This window comes from Octodon degus, unplaced genomic scaffold (assembly GCF_000260255.1).
Source record: "Octodon degus isolate 3935 unplaced genomic scaffold, OctDeg1.0 scaffold00065, whole genome shotgun sequence".
In the NCBI taxonomy this organism is placed as follows: domain Eukaryota; kingdom Metazoa; phylum Chordata; class Mammalia; order Rodentia; family Octodontidae; genus Octodon; species Octodon degus.
The window spans coordinates 5,187,998-5,210,866 of NW_004524641.1; the positions used below are offsets into that span (position 1 = coordinate 5,187,998).

At 36.1% G+C, this 22,869-nt stretch overlaps 1 protein-coding gene across 1 annotated transcript in view; it reads left to right on the forward strand.

The window, feature by feature from the left end:
• Positions 1–22,869, forward strand: part of Atf2 (activating transcription factor 2) — a 116,244-nt gene that overhangs the window by 46,079 nt on the left and 47,296 nt on the right. Inside the window, 4 exon segments of the mRNA XM_023719165.1 lie at positions 5,368–5,546; positions 6,071–6,185; positions 7,680–7,766; positions 22,366–22,515. Of these exon segments, the coding sequence (XP_023574933.1) occupies positions 5,368–5,546; positions 6,071–6,185; positions 7,680–7,766; positions 22,366–22,515 (531 nt within the window).

Below are 22,869 nucleotides of genomic sequence, written 5' to 3' on the forward strand. Positions count from 1 at the left end.
CTAATTGTTAGCAGCAGCTAAAATTTAGCTGATAACATCAAATAGCCTGGTAACCTGAGGTTATCTGGACTATATTATATGTATTTAACATTCTTAAATAATTTTATTTTTTACTTTTATTTTTTTGGCGGAACTGGGGATTGAACTCAGGCCCTTGCACTTGCCAGGCAAGCACTTATTCTACTGAGCTATCTCCCCAGTCCTGACATTAATACATTTAAAAGAGAGAATGGTAATTCTGTTTTAGATTATGCTGTTCCAAACCCATAATGTATTAATGGATTTCTGCCAAGGTAGATGGGCTAGAAATAAGCAAATCCAGCCATGCATCACTAAGGACAGAGATACATTGTGAAAAAGGCATCAGTGGACTATTGCATCACTGTACAAAGATTATAGTGTACTCACACAAACCTATGGAAGTGAAGTATACTACACACTGACAAATAGGTATAGTACACTTATACTATATAGAAACAGGGAAGTTTATTTTTCCTAGGCTGTAAGCCTGTAGTAGACATTATTATACTAAATATTGTAGGCAGTTGTTACATATTGTAAGAATTTATATATCTAAACATAGAAAAGGTAGAGTAAAAACTGTAAAAAAATGTAACTGAATGAAGCCTACAGAATTGGACGTTGCTCTGGGTGAGTGCTGAGTTACTATGAAGGCTTAGGATATTGCTGTATATTACCTATAGGTTTTAAATAAACAATTAGGCTGCACTAAACTTGTATTGAATCTTTAATAATAAATTAACCTTACTGGAACTTTTTAATTTATAAGCTTTTTAATTTTTTTTAACTTTTTGACTTTTGTGATAACATTTGACTAAAAGACAAACACAATGTACAGCTATAGACTTTTTTTTAGTGTCCATATTCTATAAGCTTTTTCTATTTTTTTTTCTTTTTAAACTTTTTTTTAATAGATACAGACACACACACTAGCCAGGAAGGACACAAAATCATGAATATCAGTATTCCACCTCCACCTCTTGTCCACCTGAAAGGTATTCATGGGCAGTGTAGAACTGCCTTTCCCATGATGAGACCTCTTTTTGGAATCTTTCCTGAGGACCTGCCTTAGGTTTAGCTCTCTTCAGACATATGCTCATGGTAGTTTGCTTGGTTTTTTGTTATACATTTTTCATTAGGTAATGCACTGTAAAGATTCATCTCTATTATTGAAAACCTTTGGTGCAGGAGTCCACATTTTCAAACTTGCAGGAGCTTAGTGAAGTTTCCAGAGCCTGCTAACCCCCTCACTTTTCCTGGGGTTCTTTTTCTTTTGTAGTTTTCTCTTGTCTCTCTCTCTCTTTTTTTTTTTTTTTTTAAATATATTTAGTACAGGGTCTCACTACACAGATTGGACTCATAGTGATCCTCCTACTTGCAGCCTCCCAAGTGCTGGGGTTACAGGCGTGTGCTACCACGCCTAGTCTCAATCACCACCTCAGCAAGCCAGCACAGCATGCTGGGGATCAAACCCCTGTCCCTGCATCTGCATAAGCAGGCTCTCTTGCCTCTTCTTAAGCTAAGTAATAGAATTTTTCTTTGTTATTATTATTATACAGTATCACCATTTTTATTATGCCGTGACATAAGTTTAGAAAGTATGTTAGGAATATATGCTTTGATTTTAGTGATGGTTTGGGATTTTTTCTTTTGTAGATTATAAAAGTATATTCTCATTATGAAAAATTTAAGAATACAGAGAAATGCAAAGAAGAATACAAATATCACCCACCATTGAATAAGAATTACTAATATTTTGAAACATCTTTCTCGGTGTATATATATACACATACTTGTACGTATAAATATGTAAGTGCATAGTTATGTAAAAGGATAGATATAAAGATTCTAGCTTACTTTTACATTGTGCTTGAAACACTCATCATTAAAAAACATTAGTGATTTCCTTATCATTATAAACTTCCCAAATCATAATTCTTAATGGTTTTGCTAAATTTTATCATTAGCCTTACATAATGAATTATCCTGTGGTTTGTGTATATATTTGGACATATGTAGCTTTTCACAGTATTACATAGACTAAAAGTACTGTTAAATTCTTTTGAGAATTTTTTCTACAGAGCATTCCAGTCTCTTCACACTTAACAGTTCTCACTCTTCATGGCTTTGTCTTTTTTTTTTTTTTTTATGTATTTGGTACAGGGTCTCACTACGCAACTCAAACTGAAAGTCATCCTCCTGTTTTCAGCCTCCCCAGCGCTGGGATTGCAGCTTTGCACCACCACATCTGGTCTTGGTGGCCAGCTCAGTGTGCCTGGAGGCGGAGCCAGTGTAACGTGGTGTCAGGAATTGAACCCTGGTCCCTGCACTCGCCTAAGCGGGAGCTTAGTCCACTGAGCTACCTTGCCAGCCCCCACGGCTTCTTTATCATCTGTATTAGTCAGTTTTCCTGTCACTGGGACAAAATACTGTACCTAACATCTGAAACTTGAAGGAGTTTATTTTAGCTCAATTTCAGTGGATTTAGAACATGGTCAGGCACCAGCACAGAAACAATGTGGTGGAAGAGTATAGAGGGAAAACTGTTCACATCAGGGGGCCCAGGAAGCCAAGAGTGGGGAAGGAGCTGAGAGGGAGCTACACCTTCCAAAGATATGCCCCCAGCGCCTGCCTCCCCCAGCCTGTGAACACTAGCCTTGGAACATTTTAGATCCAAGCTGTAGCGTTCTGTTCCTAGCCTCCAAAAGTCTCATTATCCAAAATGCACTTAAACCATCTCTGAAAATAGCTAAAATCTTTAAAAAGTCTTAAGTTTCCTCTGAGATTCAAGGCTAATTCTTAGCTATGAATTCCTAAAATCAAATAAAAAAGAAAGTTAAATATTTCCTATAAACAGTGGGCAGAAAGTAAACATTCCTATTTTTCTTCACACTGGCCAATTTTCACTGTTTTGGTCTGCTTTATCATCTTTTAAGGATATCACTTTTGTATTCCTCAGTAGTTAGCTCCTCTTACATTAGGACATAGAGATACCAAGTTGTAAAACAATCTGTCCTGGCTCTCCTCTCAGGTGATTTTCTTTTTATGTTATTCCAACCAGACCCATAACTTGTAAAAACTATTTACATATTAGTAATTCCCAAATTTATATTAACATAGGTGTTCCTCCAGATTGCCATATTCCTAATTCAATCTTGACAGTTGCTTTTCTATTTATAATAGATATTTTTAAACAATTTGTCTAAATGAGAGTCTTAATTTTTTTTTTCCTATCTCAGTACTAATTTCCTCTATCTAGGTGCACAAGCTAAGAATTTAGGGATCATTTTTTAATTAAGTTTATTGATGTTTTTTAGATTATGATCACATGTGTCATAGAGAATTTCTACCCCTACATGAGATATCTTGACTTTTCCCTACCTTCCCTTTAACCTTACTTCATCTCCTTATTTACAACAGCTTTGTTTACATTTTTTTCTTTTCCCTTTTTTAATTCCTTTTCCTTCACACTAAAACCAACAGCAGATCTTACCAGAACTGTTTCCAGAGTCTCTCCTCAAATCTTACCCCTTTTTTTGTTCAGTTTTATCCTTTAGGCCAAGCCATCATAGTCTTTCACTTTTTCTCCCAACCCCACTTTGTTCTCCCCTTATTTGCATTGCCAGGGAATCAAACCCAGGGCGAAAAGCACACATTCTGTCGGTGAGCTACATACCTAGCCCTCTTATTTTTCTTGAAAGAGGATCTCACTGTTTTCCCAGTTTGGTCTTCTATGTAACTTCTGAAAGGCACACTTCCTTCTAACTTAGGGACTGCAGATATATGCCATCATAGTTAGCTAACATTCCTTTCTTACTGGACTGTTTGGTTCCATCCCAAATCTACTTTCTGTAGTTTTGTGAGGCTTTTATTTTATTTATTTTTTAATCTTTTATGTATGTATTTGGTCCAGGGTCTCACTACTAAGCTCAGACTCAGTGATCCTCCTGTCTTAGCCTCCCCAACGCTGGGATTACAGGCATGCACCACCTACCACCACACTGGATTTCAGTGGCCCACACAGCTTGCCTGGGTCTGGGAAGGGAGGCAGGTTCTTAACCTGCCGAGTTACCTCATTGAGAGGCTTTTAAAAAATACATCAAGTCATGTTTCCTGCTTAAAATTAATCAGTGTGAGTCTGGGGAGATAGCTCAGTGAAATAAGCGCCTGCCTGGTAAGCACAAGGTCCTCAGTTTGATCCCTAGTACCAAAGGGGGGAAAAATTAGTCAGTGAATACTGTTCTGTTTACAATAATTCACAATCTTTAGCATAAAGCCTTATTTGTTCTAGACTTGTCTGCTCATCCCTCTGTATCTCAGGCCACTCTGTTGTGTTCATCAAATAGTCCAGGCTTTTTTCCTGCCTCAAGACATTAAATATGTTACTTCCTTCTTCATAGTGTACTCTCCTCCTTATCCTTTCATTGTCAGTTCAGACGCCATATATATTTTGGAAGTCGACTCATTGCCAGGCAGGCTCTGTGCCACTGAGCCATCTCCCGGGCCCCAGACTCCCACCCCCCTTTTTTTTGTAAAGCAGCTTCTCTTTCCCTGCTGTTCTGTCTAAAGCATCCAACTCTACATTACCCTTAATTAAATCTTCCACTGTTTATTACTTTGCATTTATTGTTCTTTACATTTAACAGTTACTACAATCTGAAATTTTTGACTTTTTACTTGTATATTGTATCCTTATCAATCTTTGAGAGCCGTGTTCTCAAACTTGGTAAATAAAGTTAACCGTGGTACTACTAGTTTTCCTTCTTTCAATAGGGCATAATAAGACTTCCAATGTTTAAGGGACAGTATAAAGGCCGTTTCAAAGAACACATTACACTGAAGCCAGTAATTCCAGTACTTCAATGCCAGAAGCATTCAAAGTTTGAGCCTAGCCTGGAAAATTTAGCAAAAACTATCTGAAAGTCAAAAAGGCTGGGGAGATAGTTCAGTGGGAAGACCCTGGATTCAGTCTCTGATACTGCAAGTCTATTAATTGAATTTGTAGTAACTATGACATTGTCTTTCTGAGTAGTTTCCTATACAAGGAATAGGATGAAGCAGTTTCCTTGGGAATTGATAGGAAAACATAACTCAGTTACTAAGGACATTGTGCAAATAAATTGATAGGAATGCAGTTTACATTTTTAAAAACCAGACTTCAAAAAATTTAAATATTGAACATTGCATCTGAACCTTCATAATGGCATCTAAAACATTGTTTTAAATTAGATACTTATTTTAGTGAGTTAAGTATTATCCTATGGTACTTTTAGAGATGTGTTACATCTCATGTGAATTGATTTGCATTTTTAAATACTACTCTTTTTTTATCTCATTATCAAATAGGAGGTACCATTGGCACAAACCGCACAGCCCACATCAGCTATTGTTCGTCCAGCATCCTTACAGGTTCCCAATGTGCTGCTTACAAGTTCTGACTCAAGTGTAATTATTCAACAGGCTGTACCTTCGCCAACCTCAAGTACTGTAATCACCCAGGCTCCATCCTCCAATAGGCCAATTGTGTAAGTGATTCACACCAATCGTAGACTGTATGAATAATGTTAGATCTCTTGTTAGGATTTTTTCCTAAAACATTGAATTATTTATATTGTGACCTTAGTCGTGTGTATCTGTGTCATCTACATACTTTTTTGAAAACTTCAGTGGCCTTTTAAATATACAAATATTTAGTAGATTAAGAAATATTTAAAACTTAAAAACAAACCAACATACAATATAAATTTATTGATTTCTTATTTTCGTGGTATTTCACACAAAACAAATAGAATTCATCATAGTGACATTTCTTATAATTCTTAAAATTTATAAGTTGGAGATTGTCCCAAGTAAATACATGATTTCTTTCATTTATTACTGCTACATAGATTATGCATTTAAGATGTACTTAAAAATTAAAATTTTCAGTTTATAATAAGATTTGCTTTGCATTTTAGAAAATTGGTTTTTAAGTGATATGATGGAGTAATAGTAGTTTTTTAAGCAACAATATGTATGAATCTTTTCGGATTTCCCTTTTTTCCCCCAGCCCTGTCCCAGGTCCATTTCCTCTTCTGCTACATCTTCCTAATGGACAGACCATGCCTGTTGCAATCCCTGCATCCATTACAAGTTCCAATGTGCATGTCCCAGCTGCGGTCCCAGTGAGTGAGAAATTTAGTCTGTTAACATCTTTGTAGCAAAAGTGACCTTGGTAAAGTAATACAAAAATATAGTTGAAGTTGCTTGATTGGCATAAGAAAGTGAACTTACACAATCCTTAATAGTGACTGGTAATGTTTATTCATATATTAGATAAATGCTGTCAAGTCATTTGGTAGTATGTATATTTCTGATTTTGTTCTAAGGATACATTCTATGAAACTTTGCAGTTAAATTAAGTTTATGGAATTACGTTGATGGCCGGAGTGTAGTAAAAAAATGTAAGTATTCCAAAGCAGTAGTTTCCCACTGTCTAGCAAGAAAATCGAAGAGTTTTTGTTTATTTGTTTATTTGTTTAAGGCCCTTATTTAAGTATATGAATTTTGGAACAAATAGATTATAATAGATAACTACTTGTGATATTTAATAATTACTGAACATCTAAAAACCATCATTTAAAATGACTTGTTAGAAATAATGGGAGTTTAACTCTTACCAAAATTTTTATTATGTACCTTTTGAATCTCATTATTTTCTGGGATATTTTAACTTAAGCCTCAGATATTGACTTACATAACAAAGTATTTCTTTTACCTTATAGGTATGTATTTCTGTGCAGTGTAATCATTTACTATATAGCTAGCTTTTTAACCAATTTTACAAGCTTACTTATAGTAGCATTCTAAAATTTGATGGAGTTATGACCCAGGGAATATTACTAAGATTAAGAACTTTAAAAAAAATGCTTAATGTTTTAATTCTTCCAAGGGTTGAAAGTTAGCACTGATTGATAATTTTAAAATTATCTTCTTCAGATACAACTCTGTTGTCCAAAATACGTTATTTGGAAAATGTAGACTCAAGCCAGATCTGGTTTTTTTTCCCCTAAGGATATTTCCTCTTAGCTCCAGAGAGGAAATACTTTTACCTTGTGTTTGAGATTATATTTATTATGAAATGAATTTGTGATGAAAGCAACTTGAAATGAAAGAAAACTATACGCAGTAATAGTTAAAAGTAAAAACCAAAATAATTTTTAAGATTATTGAGAAATTGTTAGAGGTCAGTAGCTTCAACATTATGTAGCATATTAATATAGCAAAGAACTCATTTTAGAGAAATAATGTATTTAAGAAAAGTCAAATTTTTAATATTTTATATACTTTGTCACAAATTTTAGCATTCTTTCCTTTCAAATACAAAATGAAAGTGTGATAGCTCTGTGAGAAAGTTTATATCAATCAATTTGAGTACTATGAGTGCAAGAAGGAGCCGTTAATAAATTGTGAAAAGTGAAGATTCAGGAAACAAGTGTCTCAGAAACATTGACAACTTTTGAAGAGTAAATTGGGTTATAGTAACACAGCTCAGGATAAACTTATAATTTTGTCATTCTAGAATTTCAGATTATTATAATTGCTATTGTATGCATGAAAGTATAAATATAATTTTGAAAGTATTTCCTGAACAGTGTTTTTCAATATCTTTTGCATAGCTTGTTCGACCAGTCACCATGGTGCCTAGTGTTCCAGGAATCCCAGGTCCTTCTTCTCCTCAGCCAGTACAGTCGGAAGCAAAAATGGTAAGCAAGAATTTATTTGTTCTGTATGTGTCTTGAGCTTGTTTTGAATTAGTTTTTTTGGTTTTTTTTTGGGTTTTTTTTTGTATTTTAGGGAAGGGTCTCCAGGGTGCTCAGGGTCTCACTACTAGATCGGTAGTGATCCGCCTGTTTACAGCCTCCCAAGAGCTGGGATTGCAAGTAATGCGCCATCACGCCCAGTCTCCATTGCCGTCTCAGGGAGACTGAGGACAGGAGGGCGGGCTGGCCCGGTAGGCCGAGCTCGAACCCTTGGCGCCTGGTTTTTTCCTTTAAACTCTGTTTCACATGCACAATTTAGATCATATTTCATAAAAATTGCCGATTGCATTACACGATACAGAAGCCAGAAAGTTAAGAAAAACAGTTTCCCTTAGTGTAGTGATCAGTTCAGAGTAAATTTTAAAAGTGCTAATGAACTGACTAGTTTATAAAGTACTGTACTGTACTTTAAAAGTACTGAAAAATGAATAGACACATTGGGAGTAAAGTTGTAGTTTTCTCCTGGTTTGGCTGTATCTTAGACCAACTCTCCACCTGGTGGCAGGTGAGAGCATTACAGCAGAATGGTGTAATCGGAAGGCAGTACTGTTTTGAGACAGAATAAAAAGAATCCTGAAATAATACACAAGTTAGCAAACATCACACATGGTAAACAAAAGGAAATATTGGCCTATTCTGCAGGTACTAAGAAGTATGTTTGAAAGTTTGAATTATAGATTAGGAATCAGGAGGTATGCCGTGCTGGCCCCACCCCCCGGGCGTGCTGAGACTTGACGGAGACGGGGCTGGTGGTGCGCCTGTGAGCCCAACACATGGCAGGCTGTACACAGGCGGGTCCCTGGAGTCCGAGCCAGTAGCGAGAGCCTTGACACCCTGTGCACCCTTCACCACAGGATACAAAACAAGAGTCAGGAGATCAGTTTTTACATTTTAATTCTTCAGTGCACTTCTTCAACTTTAGCTTTTCTGAGATTTCGTTGCTTTAAAAGGATTAGGCTGTGAATAAGTAAATGGAAGGGAGGTAGGGAGGAAGGATGGATGGAGGGGGGAGGGAGAGAGGGAGGGAGGAGAGAGGGAGGGAGGAGAGAGGAACGGAGGGAGGGATGTAGGATAGATGGATGGAAGGAGGGAGGGATGGAGGATGGCTTAGGCTTTGATTTCTGGAATTCCTCTTAGCTCCAGACCTGTAAATTTTCCAACTTTCTTGGTAAAATACATGAACTTTGTCTCAGTTTTTAAAGCCAGTGTGTGATACAAGGCTAATTCCTCTTACCTCACCTAGTTAATGTACCCTTAGGAAGTCAATCGCAAGTACTGGGTACTTTTCATTTGCTTCACTTCTTGCCTAAGCATGTGTTATATTAATAGTGGTACACATTTGTACATATAAAAAATTTCATATTGCTGCAAGGCTTAAAATACTTTACTATCCTCTATTAGTAGAAATAATGTGAAATTTGCATAATACCTTTGTTAAACAATAAAATTCAACACTCGGAACAACAGTGTGTTGAGGAATATAAAAATTAGCTAGTTATTGTTTGTAAGAAAGGGAAATGTTTCGTATCGTAACATGTTCAGGTCAGGATTTTGAAAATGTTAAGATGAATCTGCATTTGACAGCAGAAAAGTTTCATGGGTGATTTTTTTTTTAAACTCCTTATTCAAATATACTGTACAGTAATAAAAAGTTGGATTTCTTTGAATTTAACATTCCAGCAAAAATAGTGAAGTAGAATTAGGAACTATAATAATTCTATTGTGTACTGCATCTAAAAACATTAGAATATTTTTATTATGTCTTACAAATTGATTCAAAAGAAACAAGTCCAACTTGCAGTAATTATTTTGGTTACAAGCGGACATATTTATAGCAGTTAATAAACTTAACATTAATTTTAATAACGTTCTTTTAGGTCACTAGGAAATTAAAGAGTTTTCAACATTTGTATGCTTAAAAAAAGCTGTAATTTTCATAAGTTTGTATGTGAAAAATAATTAAAGACTGAAAAACAGCATTGGATATCACAGATTGTCCTATTTAAATCTAATCTGATTTATTAGAATTTTGCTAATCTAAGCTAGCCATATTTACATGATTGCCTATTTTAATTAGGACAGTGAGATTAGCCTGTTTTTTGTTTTGGTTTTTCTCTAGTTAGGACAGGGTCTACAGGGCCTACAGGGTCTTACTATGTAGATCAGACTCTTAGTGATTCTCCTGTTTTCAGCCTCCGAAGCACTGGGATTATAGCTGCATGCCCCAGTCTCAATTGCTATCTCAGCACACCCAGGGGGCAGGGCCAGCACAGCAAGCTGGGAATCAAACTCTAGCTACTGTACTCTGCCTAAGCAGGCGCTTTAGTCCACTGAGCTATCAGGCCAGCCCTACCCTATTTTGATTAAGTAAAACTGAAATTCTGTCTCCTTTCAAAAAATGTTGTATCATGTGAAATTTTAAGTGCACACAGGGTAAACAGGATAGTATACTAAACTCCCATATACCTATCACCTAGCTTCAATTATTTGTAATGTATAGCCATTCTTGCTTTATCTGTACCTCTGTCCGTTGTTTTCAGTTATTTTTATTGCATTTCTTGTTTGTTTGGTTTTTGTTATTGTTGAGACAGGTTCTCACTATGTGATGCAGGATGACCTTAAACTCACTAATGTAGCCCAGGCTGGGATAGAACTCATGGCAATCTTTCTGCCTCAGTCTCCCCAGTGCTGGGATTGTAAGTGTGTGCCATGCCTGGCTTTGTAGGTGTTTCTTAATGTAAAATTTGCATACATTGAAATGAACCAACTTTAACTATACAGCATTGATAAATGAGTATATTCATGTAGTTCACACTGCTATTGAGTTTCATAAGTAGTGTAAATATTACTTAGCATCTTTTTGATTTGGCAATTTTCAATACCAACATGTTATCAACTATATTTACATGTCTTATGTACAAAATATACATAATGTTCTATGTTATAGAACATTAATATCTCAGTTTTTCTATTTCTCTCTTCTCAACTGTTTTACTGATTATCCTCATTATTAGTACAAAAATTTTGTATAAATTAAATCAGCATACACTTTTTATTTCTACTTCAGCACATATCTGAGATCTCTCTATGTTATAGGGTATATCATAGCTTGCTTTTTATGGATGAGCACTGTTTCATTGTGTGAACATACCAGTTTCTTTATCCATTCTCCTACTGACGGACACCTTATGTTTCCACAGTTAGCCATTATGACTAAAGCTACTTTACATACTCTGTTTTGTTCTTACGGTGCTTGGGATTTAACCCAGAGCCCTGCATGTCCTAGGCAAGTGCTCTACTGTTGAGCTGCCCCTCCTCCCGCCCTCACTACCGTGCACACTCTTACATAACTCTTTAATTATTTTTATTTTCTTATATAACTTTGTGGACATGTGTTTTTATTTTCCTGGGCGAATATCTGAAAAGGAGAGTTGCTGAGTCGGAGAATAAATATACATTTAACTTTACAAGAGATTTGTAAAACTTTTTCCAAGAACTTAAATTCCCTCCAGAATTCTGTTTCCATATTCTTAACAACATTTGATTTTCTCTTTTTAAGTGTAGACATTCTAAGAGTGTCTGCCAGTTTCTTGTGGTTTGAATTTGCATTCTCTTTTCTGGCCAGACTTTGTGAAGTCCTTGCCAGTAATTGTACTACCTTTATTATTGCTTTAGAGAAATATTTTCTCTGGAGTGTCTAGCTTGTATATGTTTTTGAAATAAGGACTTGGTAAATTATCCAGGCTAGCCTCAAACTTGCAACTCTCCTGTCTCAGGCTGAGATTGCAGACATACCACCTTCAAGTAGAAGCTTAAATTGCTGTTTTATGTATTTTTAAAGTTTTTGCTTTAATATAGTCATTTTAAAATTTGCCTTTATTCATAATTTTGAAATGCCATATATTCCCTATTATTAATTTTGATTTCTTTGATGGGTTTTTTTAAATTGTATACTATATTATATAATTTCCAGATATTTGGGGGCTTTTCAACTTACCTTTTCTTACTGATTTTTATTATACATTTGTCATATATTTCCATTTTCTCATAGAACACAGCTATTCATTTTGGTTCATTTGTGAAAACGATACATACTGCTTTACTGTTTAAGTAGTGTGAGCTGGTAAAACTAAATTCTAAGTATCAGTTTCCTGAAATACTCATGATAGTTAGTTGAAATTTTTCTTTGTGCACTACTTTATTTTATACCTCAGTATTATTTTATATAGTTACATTTTTCCTCTATGCTGAATATTGAGTGCAGGGCGTGACATATGCCGGGCAAGTACTCTCCTACTGACATAGATCTCCCCAGATCTGTTTTTATATTTTTATGGAACTAATCTGTTTTCCCTGGTTATTTAGTGTCTTTTCAACTTGGGAATTTTCAGTACTAACATGTTGTAATCAACTATATATATTTTAGGTACAAAATGACACTAATCTTAGGAAAAATACCTAAATCATTTGATAATTCATGTTTGTATAATCAACATCATTGGCAGCTATTTCTAACCATTGTAATTTAATATTTTTAAGTACTAAGAAATTTGATAGGCATGAATTAAATTCTTAAATTTATTTTATTTATTTGATAAGGGTCTACAGGGTCTCCCTACATAGATCAGACTCTTGTAGTGATCCGCCTGTGCTCAGCCTCCCAAAGAGCTGGGATTATAGGCATGCTCCACCACGCCCAGTCTCAATCGCCATTTTAGCATGCCCCTGCAAGGCACACCAGGGATCAAGCCCCAGCCACTTTGTCATCTGAAGCAGGCACTTTAATCCACTGAGCTATTTGGCCGGCCCTAAATTCTTAAATTTTGAGAATTTTTTAGTAAATGTTTTCAGTGATGATCAAAAGAGTAAAAAAGGAGTATTCTACAGTGCCATCATTGATTTTTTTTCAACATATGCAGCATTTAGGATTATATTATTAATAAAGTTTGTAGTTTTCATCTGATGCCAGTGATGGTGACTTATGTGCACAAAAATATTGTTTCAGAGACTGTTCTTTCAAACAGTACTAAATTTATTAAAGTTACTAAATTAGGACTGGGATGGTGACATGCACCTATAATCCCAGCACTTGGGAGGCTGAAAACAGGAGGATCACTTCAAGTCTGATCTGCGTAGTGAGACCCTGTAAATCCTGTACTAAATACACAAAAATAAAATAAAATAAATTGCAAAAACAAAGTTATCAAGTTGAAATCGTTCTTAAGGCAGTTTACAAATATAGTTAGGTAATGATTGTTCCTAAAAGGCTTAGAACAATATCAAACATTCTGAATGCATTTATATATGTAGTGTATCTTTTCTCTATAATTACCTCAATTGCACAACAAACATCCTTCAGTGCTTTAATAGTTCAAATTTATAAATAGGGTAAGGCATGGTTTTCCCAAATGTCTCCATATTACTTAGAAGCTTAGTCACATGTCTCAACTCTTACAATGAAATCATAGTCCTAAATTAATCTCTAAATTGAATACTTTAAATCCAAGGATAACCTGTTCCTTGGGTTTTTGTTTGTTTTTTAAACTTTCTGCCAAGCTTTATTCCAGAAGGGCTTAGTCCTTAGAAGCTGCCTTCCTCATGGCAGCCAGCATGTTGCTCAGCTCCTCATGCTTCCTCTTAGCACGGATGTGCGTCCGCATCCTTTTCTTGATGAACTTGAGGGTGCGCTTGTCCTTGGAGACCTTGAGCAGCTCCATGGCGTGCCACTTATAGGGGGCGAACCTGCCAGATCGTGTCCCCCAAGAACTTGGTGTGTTTGGTGACACGTCCAAGACGGCAGCTGTGCCTCAGTTTGTTTACATTCTTAGTCACCTTGTGGCCCACGGTCATGGGATAGCGGAGGCCCATGGCTACTCTTCTGCAATGGTTGCTATGATGGAAGGACCAGAGCCACGCAGAACCATGGGAAATCTCCTGCTACTCGGTTTAACAAATTATTTTAGACATTTATGAATATAAAATAACTTCTAAGATTGTACAAGTACAACTTGCACAACTTCTGAGTTTGAAATTGAACTGACAGCATCATTAATTTATTAAACTGGAAAGACTTAGCAAATAAATTATTTATACAACTGAAAATTGAACTCAGGGTGCATTGAACTATATCCTCAGCCTGTTCTTGAAACAGGGTCTTGCTGGGCATTGTGGCACATGCCTGTAATCTCAGTGCTCAGGATGCTGAGGCAAGAGTATCACTGTGAGTTCAAGTCTAATTAGGGCTACTAAGTGAGTTCTAGCACAACCCGATCTATAAACAAACCTGTGTCTCAAAAAACAGAGTAAGAAGAAACAGGTCTTGCTAAATTGTTTAGGCTGGACCCAAACTTGTGACCTTCTGCTTTAATTTCCCAGGTATATGGGATTGTAGCCATGTTCCACCATGCCCAGCCCAAATAAATAATTCTGTCATAACAATTAAAGATAATTGAATTTGGATTCATAATGCAGTACAAAGGTTTCTTATTTTCTACATAAATAATCCCAAGACTTGATTCTTGCCTCAAAAATAGAATTTCATATCCATACTCTCCAAACCCTTGAATTCATATGACATATTAAATAAATCTTACTGTTCATTGGTCTGAAGCCTTCACTATCCTGTTAAATTCTTCAGTTGAATGTTTTTATTGTTGTGTTGGTGGCTGTAACATATAGATAGATAGATAGATAGATAGATAGATAGATAGATATTTAAACATTATCACTGTGGCATTCTGCATCTCTAGAAGTTATTTTACCTTATGATCACTATCTCAGTGACATGCTAGTTTAGCAGTAGTGGTTCTGCTAACATGATCTGTGGTTAAATAAGAGAAATGTCAGGAATGGAACATATAAGAATGTAGCATATTACAATTAAAGAGAAACTTAGCATCTTTTCTTAAATATAGCCAAGGATACTTTTGTAACTTCAAAACCTATGTAACTTTTCAACACTTACAGACAGATATTTTAAGTCTTTGGAAAAGTAATAGTGTGGTGAAGTCTTTTTAACATTGTGGTAAGAAAAATGGGAGTAAGGATATTTAAGTACAGGATTATCTAATAATTCCAGGGGGCCTACCTTAGCTCAGTTCTTTAAGTGGCTGCTCCAACAAAGCAGTCAGGCTCAGATTGCTATGGATCGACCCCCACAACTCAAGCCAGCCAAACCTGCCCTGAAGGCATTCGGAGCAAAAAAAAAAAAAAAAATCCGAAGATCTAAAGAGTTACACTGGATCTCATCAAACTTGGGTTTAGGCATTTTGTTTGTTATTAAACACATAAACTATAGATATTTGCTATCTATATTATTCTAATAAAATAACTTATGTAATATTTGTGATCATAGTAACTCTTCTGAATAAGAAAGTGCTAATTATCTAGAAGTCTTAAGGTTTACTAAAGTATTTAAGTAAAACCCTCGAGAAGCATTTCTTTATACTTATGTGACAAACAGAAATACCTTGGTACACAGTGGGTAGCCAGTAGGTTTTCTGCAGGGGGTTTCTGCTAAGCGCTGACAGAGGGCATCTTGGCAAATGTTCAGAAACCTCCATTAAGTTGGTTGGGCCCTGCATGGAATCTCATGTTCAGCAGAATTCTCCTGACCTGCCTCTGCATGCCGTGCTAATCAGCAAACACCTAATGAGCCCACACCAAAGAAGCAGACCCTCTCCCAACCCACTTCATTTTCCTGTGTTCTCGAGGGGTGGGAGACAAGACTGCATAAGGACTGATGATGCTGCAAAGACCACAATAATGATAATTTACTTGCTGAATGTAGAAGATTATGCTGTTAATTAGTTGCAAAATAAAGATAAGTAATAGAGCAGCAGATGGTACGATAACACCCAGGAGAAGAAGGGTTATTATTCTGATGAGCTTTTGTGGCACATATGAAATATGGATCTGACTTTTTCATAAATTGTTTCTTGAGAACATTATCTTTTTTCTTTGAACTATGATAAGTAGTTTGCTCCTACCAAGTTCTGACAGATGTGATAAAATTTATTTTTAAGGGTGCAACATAAAGAACTATAACATTTTTAGCAGTTCATGTTGAAAAACTGAAATCAAATTGATCACAACAAACAATATATTCATCCTCTCATTAATTGTCATATGGTCTAAGAAAAAGGCTTTCACCATGCTAGTAAAACTGTATGTCACTAAAAAATATTAAAACACTGATCTTAGAAATATAATAATAAAAATTACTTTAGTTTTCTTTCGAACAATGTATGCCTTTACTTTAAAAACAAATTATGCCAGGTGTAGTGGTGTACACTTGTAATCAGTACATGGAAGACTGAGACAGGAGTGTCCTGAACTACGAAGTGTGATCAGGACCAGCCTGAACTAAAGTGAGACTGTGCCTCAAAAAGATAGATAGATAGATAGATAGATAGATAGATAGATAGATAGGCCTAGATTTTATTGTACATATTGGAGATGCTAGGCCTTTTAAATCTTATTTAATTTTTCTGAGTACTTAGTCATTATTTCCCTGAATAATCTTTACTTACATTGTTTCTCTTATTGAGAGAAATTTTCATCTTAGTAATGGAATGACCAATGTCTGATACTCAGCTTGATTGCTAATGTACTTAGAATGCTTCATATTCTGAAATTTAATATGGCAAAGCTTTTCTTTAAAATATGTTCAGTGAGCCAAGAGTCAACAGAAGAATTTGTAGCTTTATCTCTGCTACTAACTTACTCTATCACTGTGAAAAGTAAATTTATTCTGAAAAGTTTATCCATAGGAGTGGTTGGACTGATTTCTGTTACCTCTGCTAACTCCATAATTTTATTATAAAATGAAGTTCATCTATATTTGCTTTCTTTAATTTTTGAAAGCAAAGTGGCTTTTTTCCAAACACTTCTTACAACTGGGCATGGTGATAGACGCCCATAATCTCAGCACTTGGGAGGCTAAGGCTGGAGGATCTCAATGAGTTCAAGGCCAGCCTACACTACGTTGTAAGGCCTTGTCTTAAGCAAAATATCCCAAACAGATATAAAGGGTGGATTATGGGTATCCTTATATTAATTGTAAAATGTATATGAATAATATTTATTAGCCGCTTGCTTTACATCATTTTTAGAATCCTGTATTTCTGTTCTGGTTTTTTAAAAACTGAAACAAGAATTTAGAACAATGTTAACCCTTAAAATGTCTTCCTTACGCTTTGTACCCAGGGGCACACTTTCTAAGTCAGACCCATTGTAATCAATGTAACAGCATGGAACAAACATTAGTGCTTCCTCACTGAATGTGTACTGTATACCCTAGGGCAGTTAAGGGAGGATAATGAATGAATACTGATGTTGCTTTTAAATGCTCTATAAGGTAGTAACTTGCCCTACTAAAGATTATTCAAGAGAGTGATGTTTATGTACTTCAGACTCCCCTATGTGCTGTTACTGTATTTCATTAATTCTAAGGGTTGAGCTCTTCACTATAAAACTTTAAATGCTCTTTAATTCTATGTTTTCTACCTAAGGACTTTAAAATGTGTTTCCAACATATAATTTGCCAAGCCTCACAGCTCAACTTGTAGTGATACATATGCAAAGCTCCAACTTAGCACTGTAGACTAATACCATTTGTTGTATTTGTTATTTTTTGCATTTTGATATCTGACCTATTTATAAAAGATACACATATGTAGACCAGCTGTTTCCTGCACACTTTTCTCTTTTGTGTTTATGTGACCTGCACTTTTTAAAACTTTGATGTTTCTGCCTTCGGTTCTTCTTAATCATTTCCTTAAGAATTTCTTAAAAAAAAGAATTTCTTAAAAAAAAAAAAAATTTCTGATTCCTCAGTTACTGTTTTGTTCCCTCATCACATTTCAGTTTAAATCCATCTACTTCAGCCTTACCCCATTAGCTAGTACCACACTAATCTCTTGCAGCATTACTACTAATATAATTGTTTCTGATCATTTAGAAAAGAAAAGAAGGGAAAAAACGAAAGAACTAAGAATCTTGTCTTGATTCTGAAAAGCTGTATGATATAGGCTTGAATGTGTTTTACATATAAAGTATGTGGCCAGATAACATTTTAAGATAATCCCTAAGCCACTTTGCAAATATGTAGAAACTCCTGATCTTTTCAACATCTCCCCACCTCATGCCAAAAACATAGATACCTTAATAGCTGTTCTTGCAGAAAACTAAGGAAGCTGAGGTTTGAGAAAACCTCTTATGAGTTAGTTTTGCATGATATTTAAATTTTACCTCAATTCCTACAATTGGTAAATATTTAGTCCTAATCTACAGGATTCAAAACTAATAATTTGTAACCCCAGCCCTCTTGGGAGGCAAGTTCAAGCCCAGCCTGGATAACTTAACAAGATTCTGTCTCAAAAAACAAAAACAAAACATAAACAAACAAACAAAAAAGAGTACAAGCGAGAGCTGGAGATAGAGATACAGCTCATTGTGAAGATCCTCATGGTATTTGGTTCAGTCCCCAATTCCATAATAATAATAACAGCAACAAGAATAATAATGATTTGTTCGGGGCTGGGGAGATAACTCCAGTAGAATTACCCTGAGTTCAATCCTCAGTACAGCAAATAATACTACTACTACTACTACTACTACTAATAATAATAATAATAATAATGATTTGTTCAAAGTTACTGATTGAGGTTAAAATGTTCTAAGTATAAAGTTTTCTCAGCTGTATGAGATTCATAGTACATTACATGTACTAATCAGTGAAGATACTAGGACTTTATGTGTATTGTACATTTTATAATTCATAAAGAATGTCAGAACAGAGAGAGAAAATGCCTGATCCTGGGTGATAAAACTTGAAAATAATTCTTAGTAGTTGTCTTTTGAATTATTAAACCTTGTAGTCAGTCTCAGATTATTTATTCTTGCTGTTTCTCTGTATAATGTATGTAATATGTCAAAGGAAAATTGCCCTTTAAAATTAAAGAGATTAGGATTCATATCCAGCATTTGAACTAATTTAAGGCTGTGTGACCTTAAACAAATTATCACTGATTTCATTGGATACTATCCAATTAAAAACACATTGAGGAGCTACTGATAACAGCCCACGTGAGTCTCACATTGATTATATAGAGGAAAAGAAGCCAGATTTAAAAGGCTATATGCTCCATGCTTTTGCTGATAGGTAATTCTGGACAAGTCAGAATTCTTGGAATCAGGAAGCAGATCATGAATTTCTAGGTACTGTGTGTGGGAGAATATGACTGCAAGGACCTAGGCCAGTCATATGGTTGTAGCACTGTTTTGCATCTTGATTGTGGATGAAGTTGGATGCATATATGTGCTTGTTGAAATTCATAGAACTACACCTTTTCAAAGTAAAGAGTAGGGCTAACAAGATAGCTCAGCAGACTAAAGCGCCTGCTTAGGCAAGCGTAGGGACCGCACTTTGATCCCAGGCACCATGTGCCACACCAGTCCCACCCTCAGTGTGTGCTGAGCCAGCCAGAGTCCAAGTGTGGTGGCACATGCCTATAATCCCAGCACTGGGGAGGCTGAAAGCAGGAGGATCACCACCAATCCAAGACGTGTGAGACCCCACAATAACCAGATACATTAAAAAAGTAAAGAGTAAATTTGCTATGTGTAACTTACACCTCAATAAAACTTTTTTGCTACTGACTTCATTTTAAAAATCATAGCCCAAATCTTTAAGGATTAATAATAGTGAAAAGTGTCCACTGACGCATATCCACCTATGATTATTGAAATTTTAATGACCACGAACTGGCAATATAGATCAGCAGACTAGCTTACCCTTAGGTAAGCGCAGGAACCAGGGTTCAATCCCTGGCATCCCATGTCGCACTGGCCCCGCCCCTGGGCACGTTGGGCTGGTGATGGGGTCCAGGTGTGGTGGCGCATGCCTGTAATCCCAGCACTAGGGAGGCAGAGATCAGGAGGATCACTAAGAGTCCAGGTTGCATAGTGAGACCCTGCATACAAAAAACCTTAAAAAAAAAAAAAAAAAGAAATTTTAATGACCAGTGGATAGAAGATATGCATAAATGAAAATTTAAAAATGACTTAATTTTGAATAGTTGTAAAGTTGTCTAATTTTCTTGTTTATTGAGATAAGTTCTCACTATGTAGTGAAGGCCTTCCAGCCTCCACCTTCCAAGCTATGGGATTATAGGTGTATGCCACCACAACTCACCTAAATTGTCTTTAGAGTAAATTAAAGCAATTGTATTAGAATCATTTTGGGTTCTTTTTCAGAAACTTTTGTCTCATACTCATCATTTTTTTGTTTACTCAGGGAGAGAAAAAGACTGCCGAGAATCTGTGTCTTTTAACATTTACACCCTTGACAGTTACTTCTACATTTGGGAAGCGCTGAATAGACTGCAGAAGTTTTATACCAATATTTGAGAAGAGGGAGGTAGTGGAGGGTTTCCTCTCCCTCTATATGCATACTTGAGTATGGAACTTACAAGAAAATGTAATGGACATGTTTCTGGTTTAAATATTTGTAATAAAACTTATTTTGGAGCTGGCCAGATAGCTGGACTGGCCAAATAGCTCAGCGGACTGAAGCGCTTGCTTAGGCAGAGTACAGTGGCCGGGGTTTGATCCCCAACATGCCATGCCAACCCCACCCCTGGGGTGCGCTGATGGCAATTGAGACTTGGCATGGTGGCGCGTGCCTATAATCCCAGTACTTGGGAGGCAGAAGACTGGAGGATCACTACGAGTCCAATCTATGTAGTGAGACCCTGTAGATCCTCTAGACCCTGTACTAAATACATTAAAAAAACAAACAAACCAAAAAAACTTATTTTGGACTCAAGGACTACATCTTAGTTATCAAGAACAGTGTCAGCAATCATAGCCTTAAGTCTCAAATCCTTGAAGTCCATATTTGAGATGAGGTCTCACTATATAGTTCAGGCTAGCCACTCTGTGGAACTAGGCTAGCCTTAGTCAAATATGCTGGCAACACAGCTGTGCACTGTGATACCCTGCTTTGAAATCCTTTTCATCAATGCTGTATTGCAGCATGATTTTTGCATTAAGTACTTTGTATTTTCAGATCATAATAAAATTACCTTTAAGAACCTAATTTTGTCCATTAATACATGTGTTTGTTACTCTAATCAACAGACTAGATTTAGAGATACGAAGAAATGTAAGACAGTAGCCAACTACAGTGGTGAATGCCTGTAATCCTAGAACTTGAGTAGCTGAGGCAGGAGGACCCCTGGGAATTTGAGGCCAATCTATACTACATAGTGAGATCCTGTCTCATAAAAGTAATATAAACCCCACTCTTAAAGAATTATCTTGGAAGATAAGATAGTCACTAGTCACATATGATAGTATTTTGCTAATAGAGTAAAGAGCTTCATTCAAATTGTTATTATTAAAAGATAGCCATAAATATCTAGGCCATGGCATCATTATAACACTAGATCAGTCATACTGTGAAAGGGAGTCAAGTCTAATTCCATTAACTGGCAGAATAATACATAGTTGAAGAGATCAATCTACCTACTGGGAACAGAGAAGACCTATAGTAGGTAGACCCACCTGTAGGTTCTAGAAGGAAATATAAAAGCTACAATATCTAAACAATACAATATCAGGTCATTGTCCAAGTAAGTGCTGCACCAAGCCTATAAACAGAAATCAAATAAACTCGATATGGAAGGTATAGTCTTAGAATCTAGACAGAGCCTGGTAAGACCTATTGGAATGAGGTAATTGAGAATAGGTGTAAAATTTTTTGTGATGATTAACTTCTGTTGCATATTTTAACAAAGCTTTCAGTTAATAGGTTTTTTGGTTTTTGTTTGTATTTTAGTAAGGTTCTACAGGGTCTCACAACGTTGATCAGACTTGTAGTGATTCGTCTGTGTTCAGCCTCCCAAGAGCTGTGATTGTAGGTACACACCACCACGCCTAGTCTCAATCACCAGCTCAGCTTGCCCCAGGGGCAGGGCCAGCATGGCACACATGCTGGGGATCAAACCCCAGCTGCTGTGTCTGCCTAAGCAGGTGCTTTAATCTGCTAAGCTATTTGGCCGGCCCTTGTTAATAGTATTTTTATTTTTAACTTTTTCTCAATTGATTAGGGACAGCAAAACATAAAATCTTGTAGTAGAGCTAGACAAAGTTTTTCAAAGATCCCTTTGACATATTGATATTTATAATAATGCAAGGAAATAAGATGGAAAGTAATTTTTTTTTATAATTTTATTTATTTATTTAGTGTGTGTGTGGCCAGTTCAGCCCAGCAGGGGGCGGGGCTGGCTGGCATGTGGTGCTGGGGATTGAACCGCGATCTCTGCTTTTGCTTAGCTTAGCTTGTTCTAAGGAGGTGCTTTAGACCACTGAGCCATCTCACCAGCCCAATGGAAAAGTAATTTTAAAGCTGAATGTGTTCATGTGTTCCTTAACAGATAATGTATTTTTTGGCAATCAAAGACTGTGTTAAGAGTTAGGTTTTGGTATGAAGCAGGAAACTTAAAAAAATTAAAAACGGTCCTTGCTTGCATTTCAGAGATTAAAAGCTGCTTTGACCCAGCAACATCCTCCAGTTACCAATGGTGATACTGTGAAAGGTCATGGTAGTGGACTGGTCAGAACTCAGTCAGAAGAATCTCGCCCACAGTCATTACAACAGCCAGCCACATCCACTACGGAGACTCCGGTATGTGTTTTTATCATTTACCATTCTTGTCTTCTTGAAAAAGACAAACACAATGCAACATAAATGACTTCTGTATATATTTTGAAGGAAAACATATCTGGTCGTATTCTTTTCTAAAACTGTATCAAAATCAATAGGCTGACTATGTTGAGTGGTAGAGGACTCCCCTGGCAATATGGGAGGCCCTGGATTTAAACACCAGCCCATGACCCCTACAAAAAAAAAGGTTTGTAGACCAAAACTATATCAAGCCTTTAGGAAAGATGGGTCAGTATGTAAATATTGATACAAAAATAAATAAAAATAATAGATCAATCATTGTGTGAGACATCTGTGATTTGGGGGATTTGATTG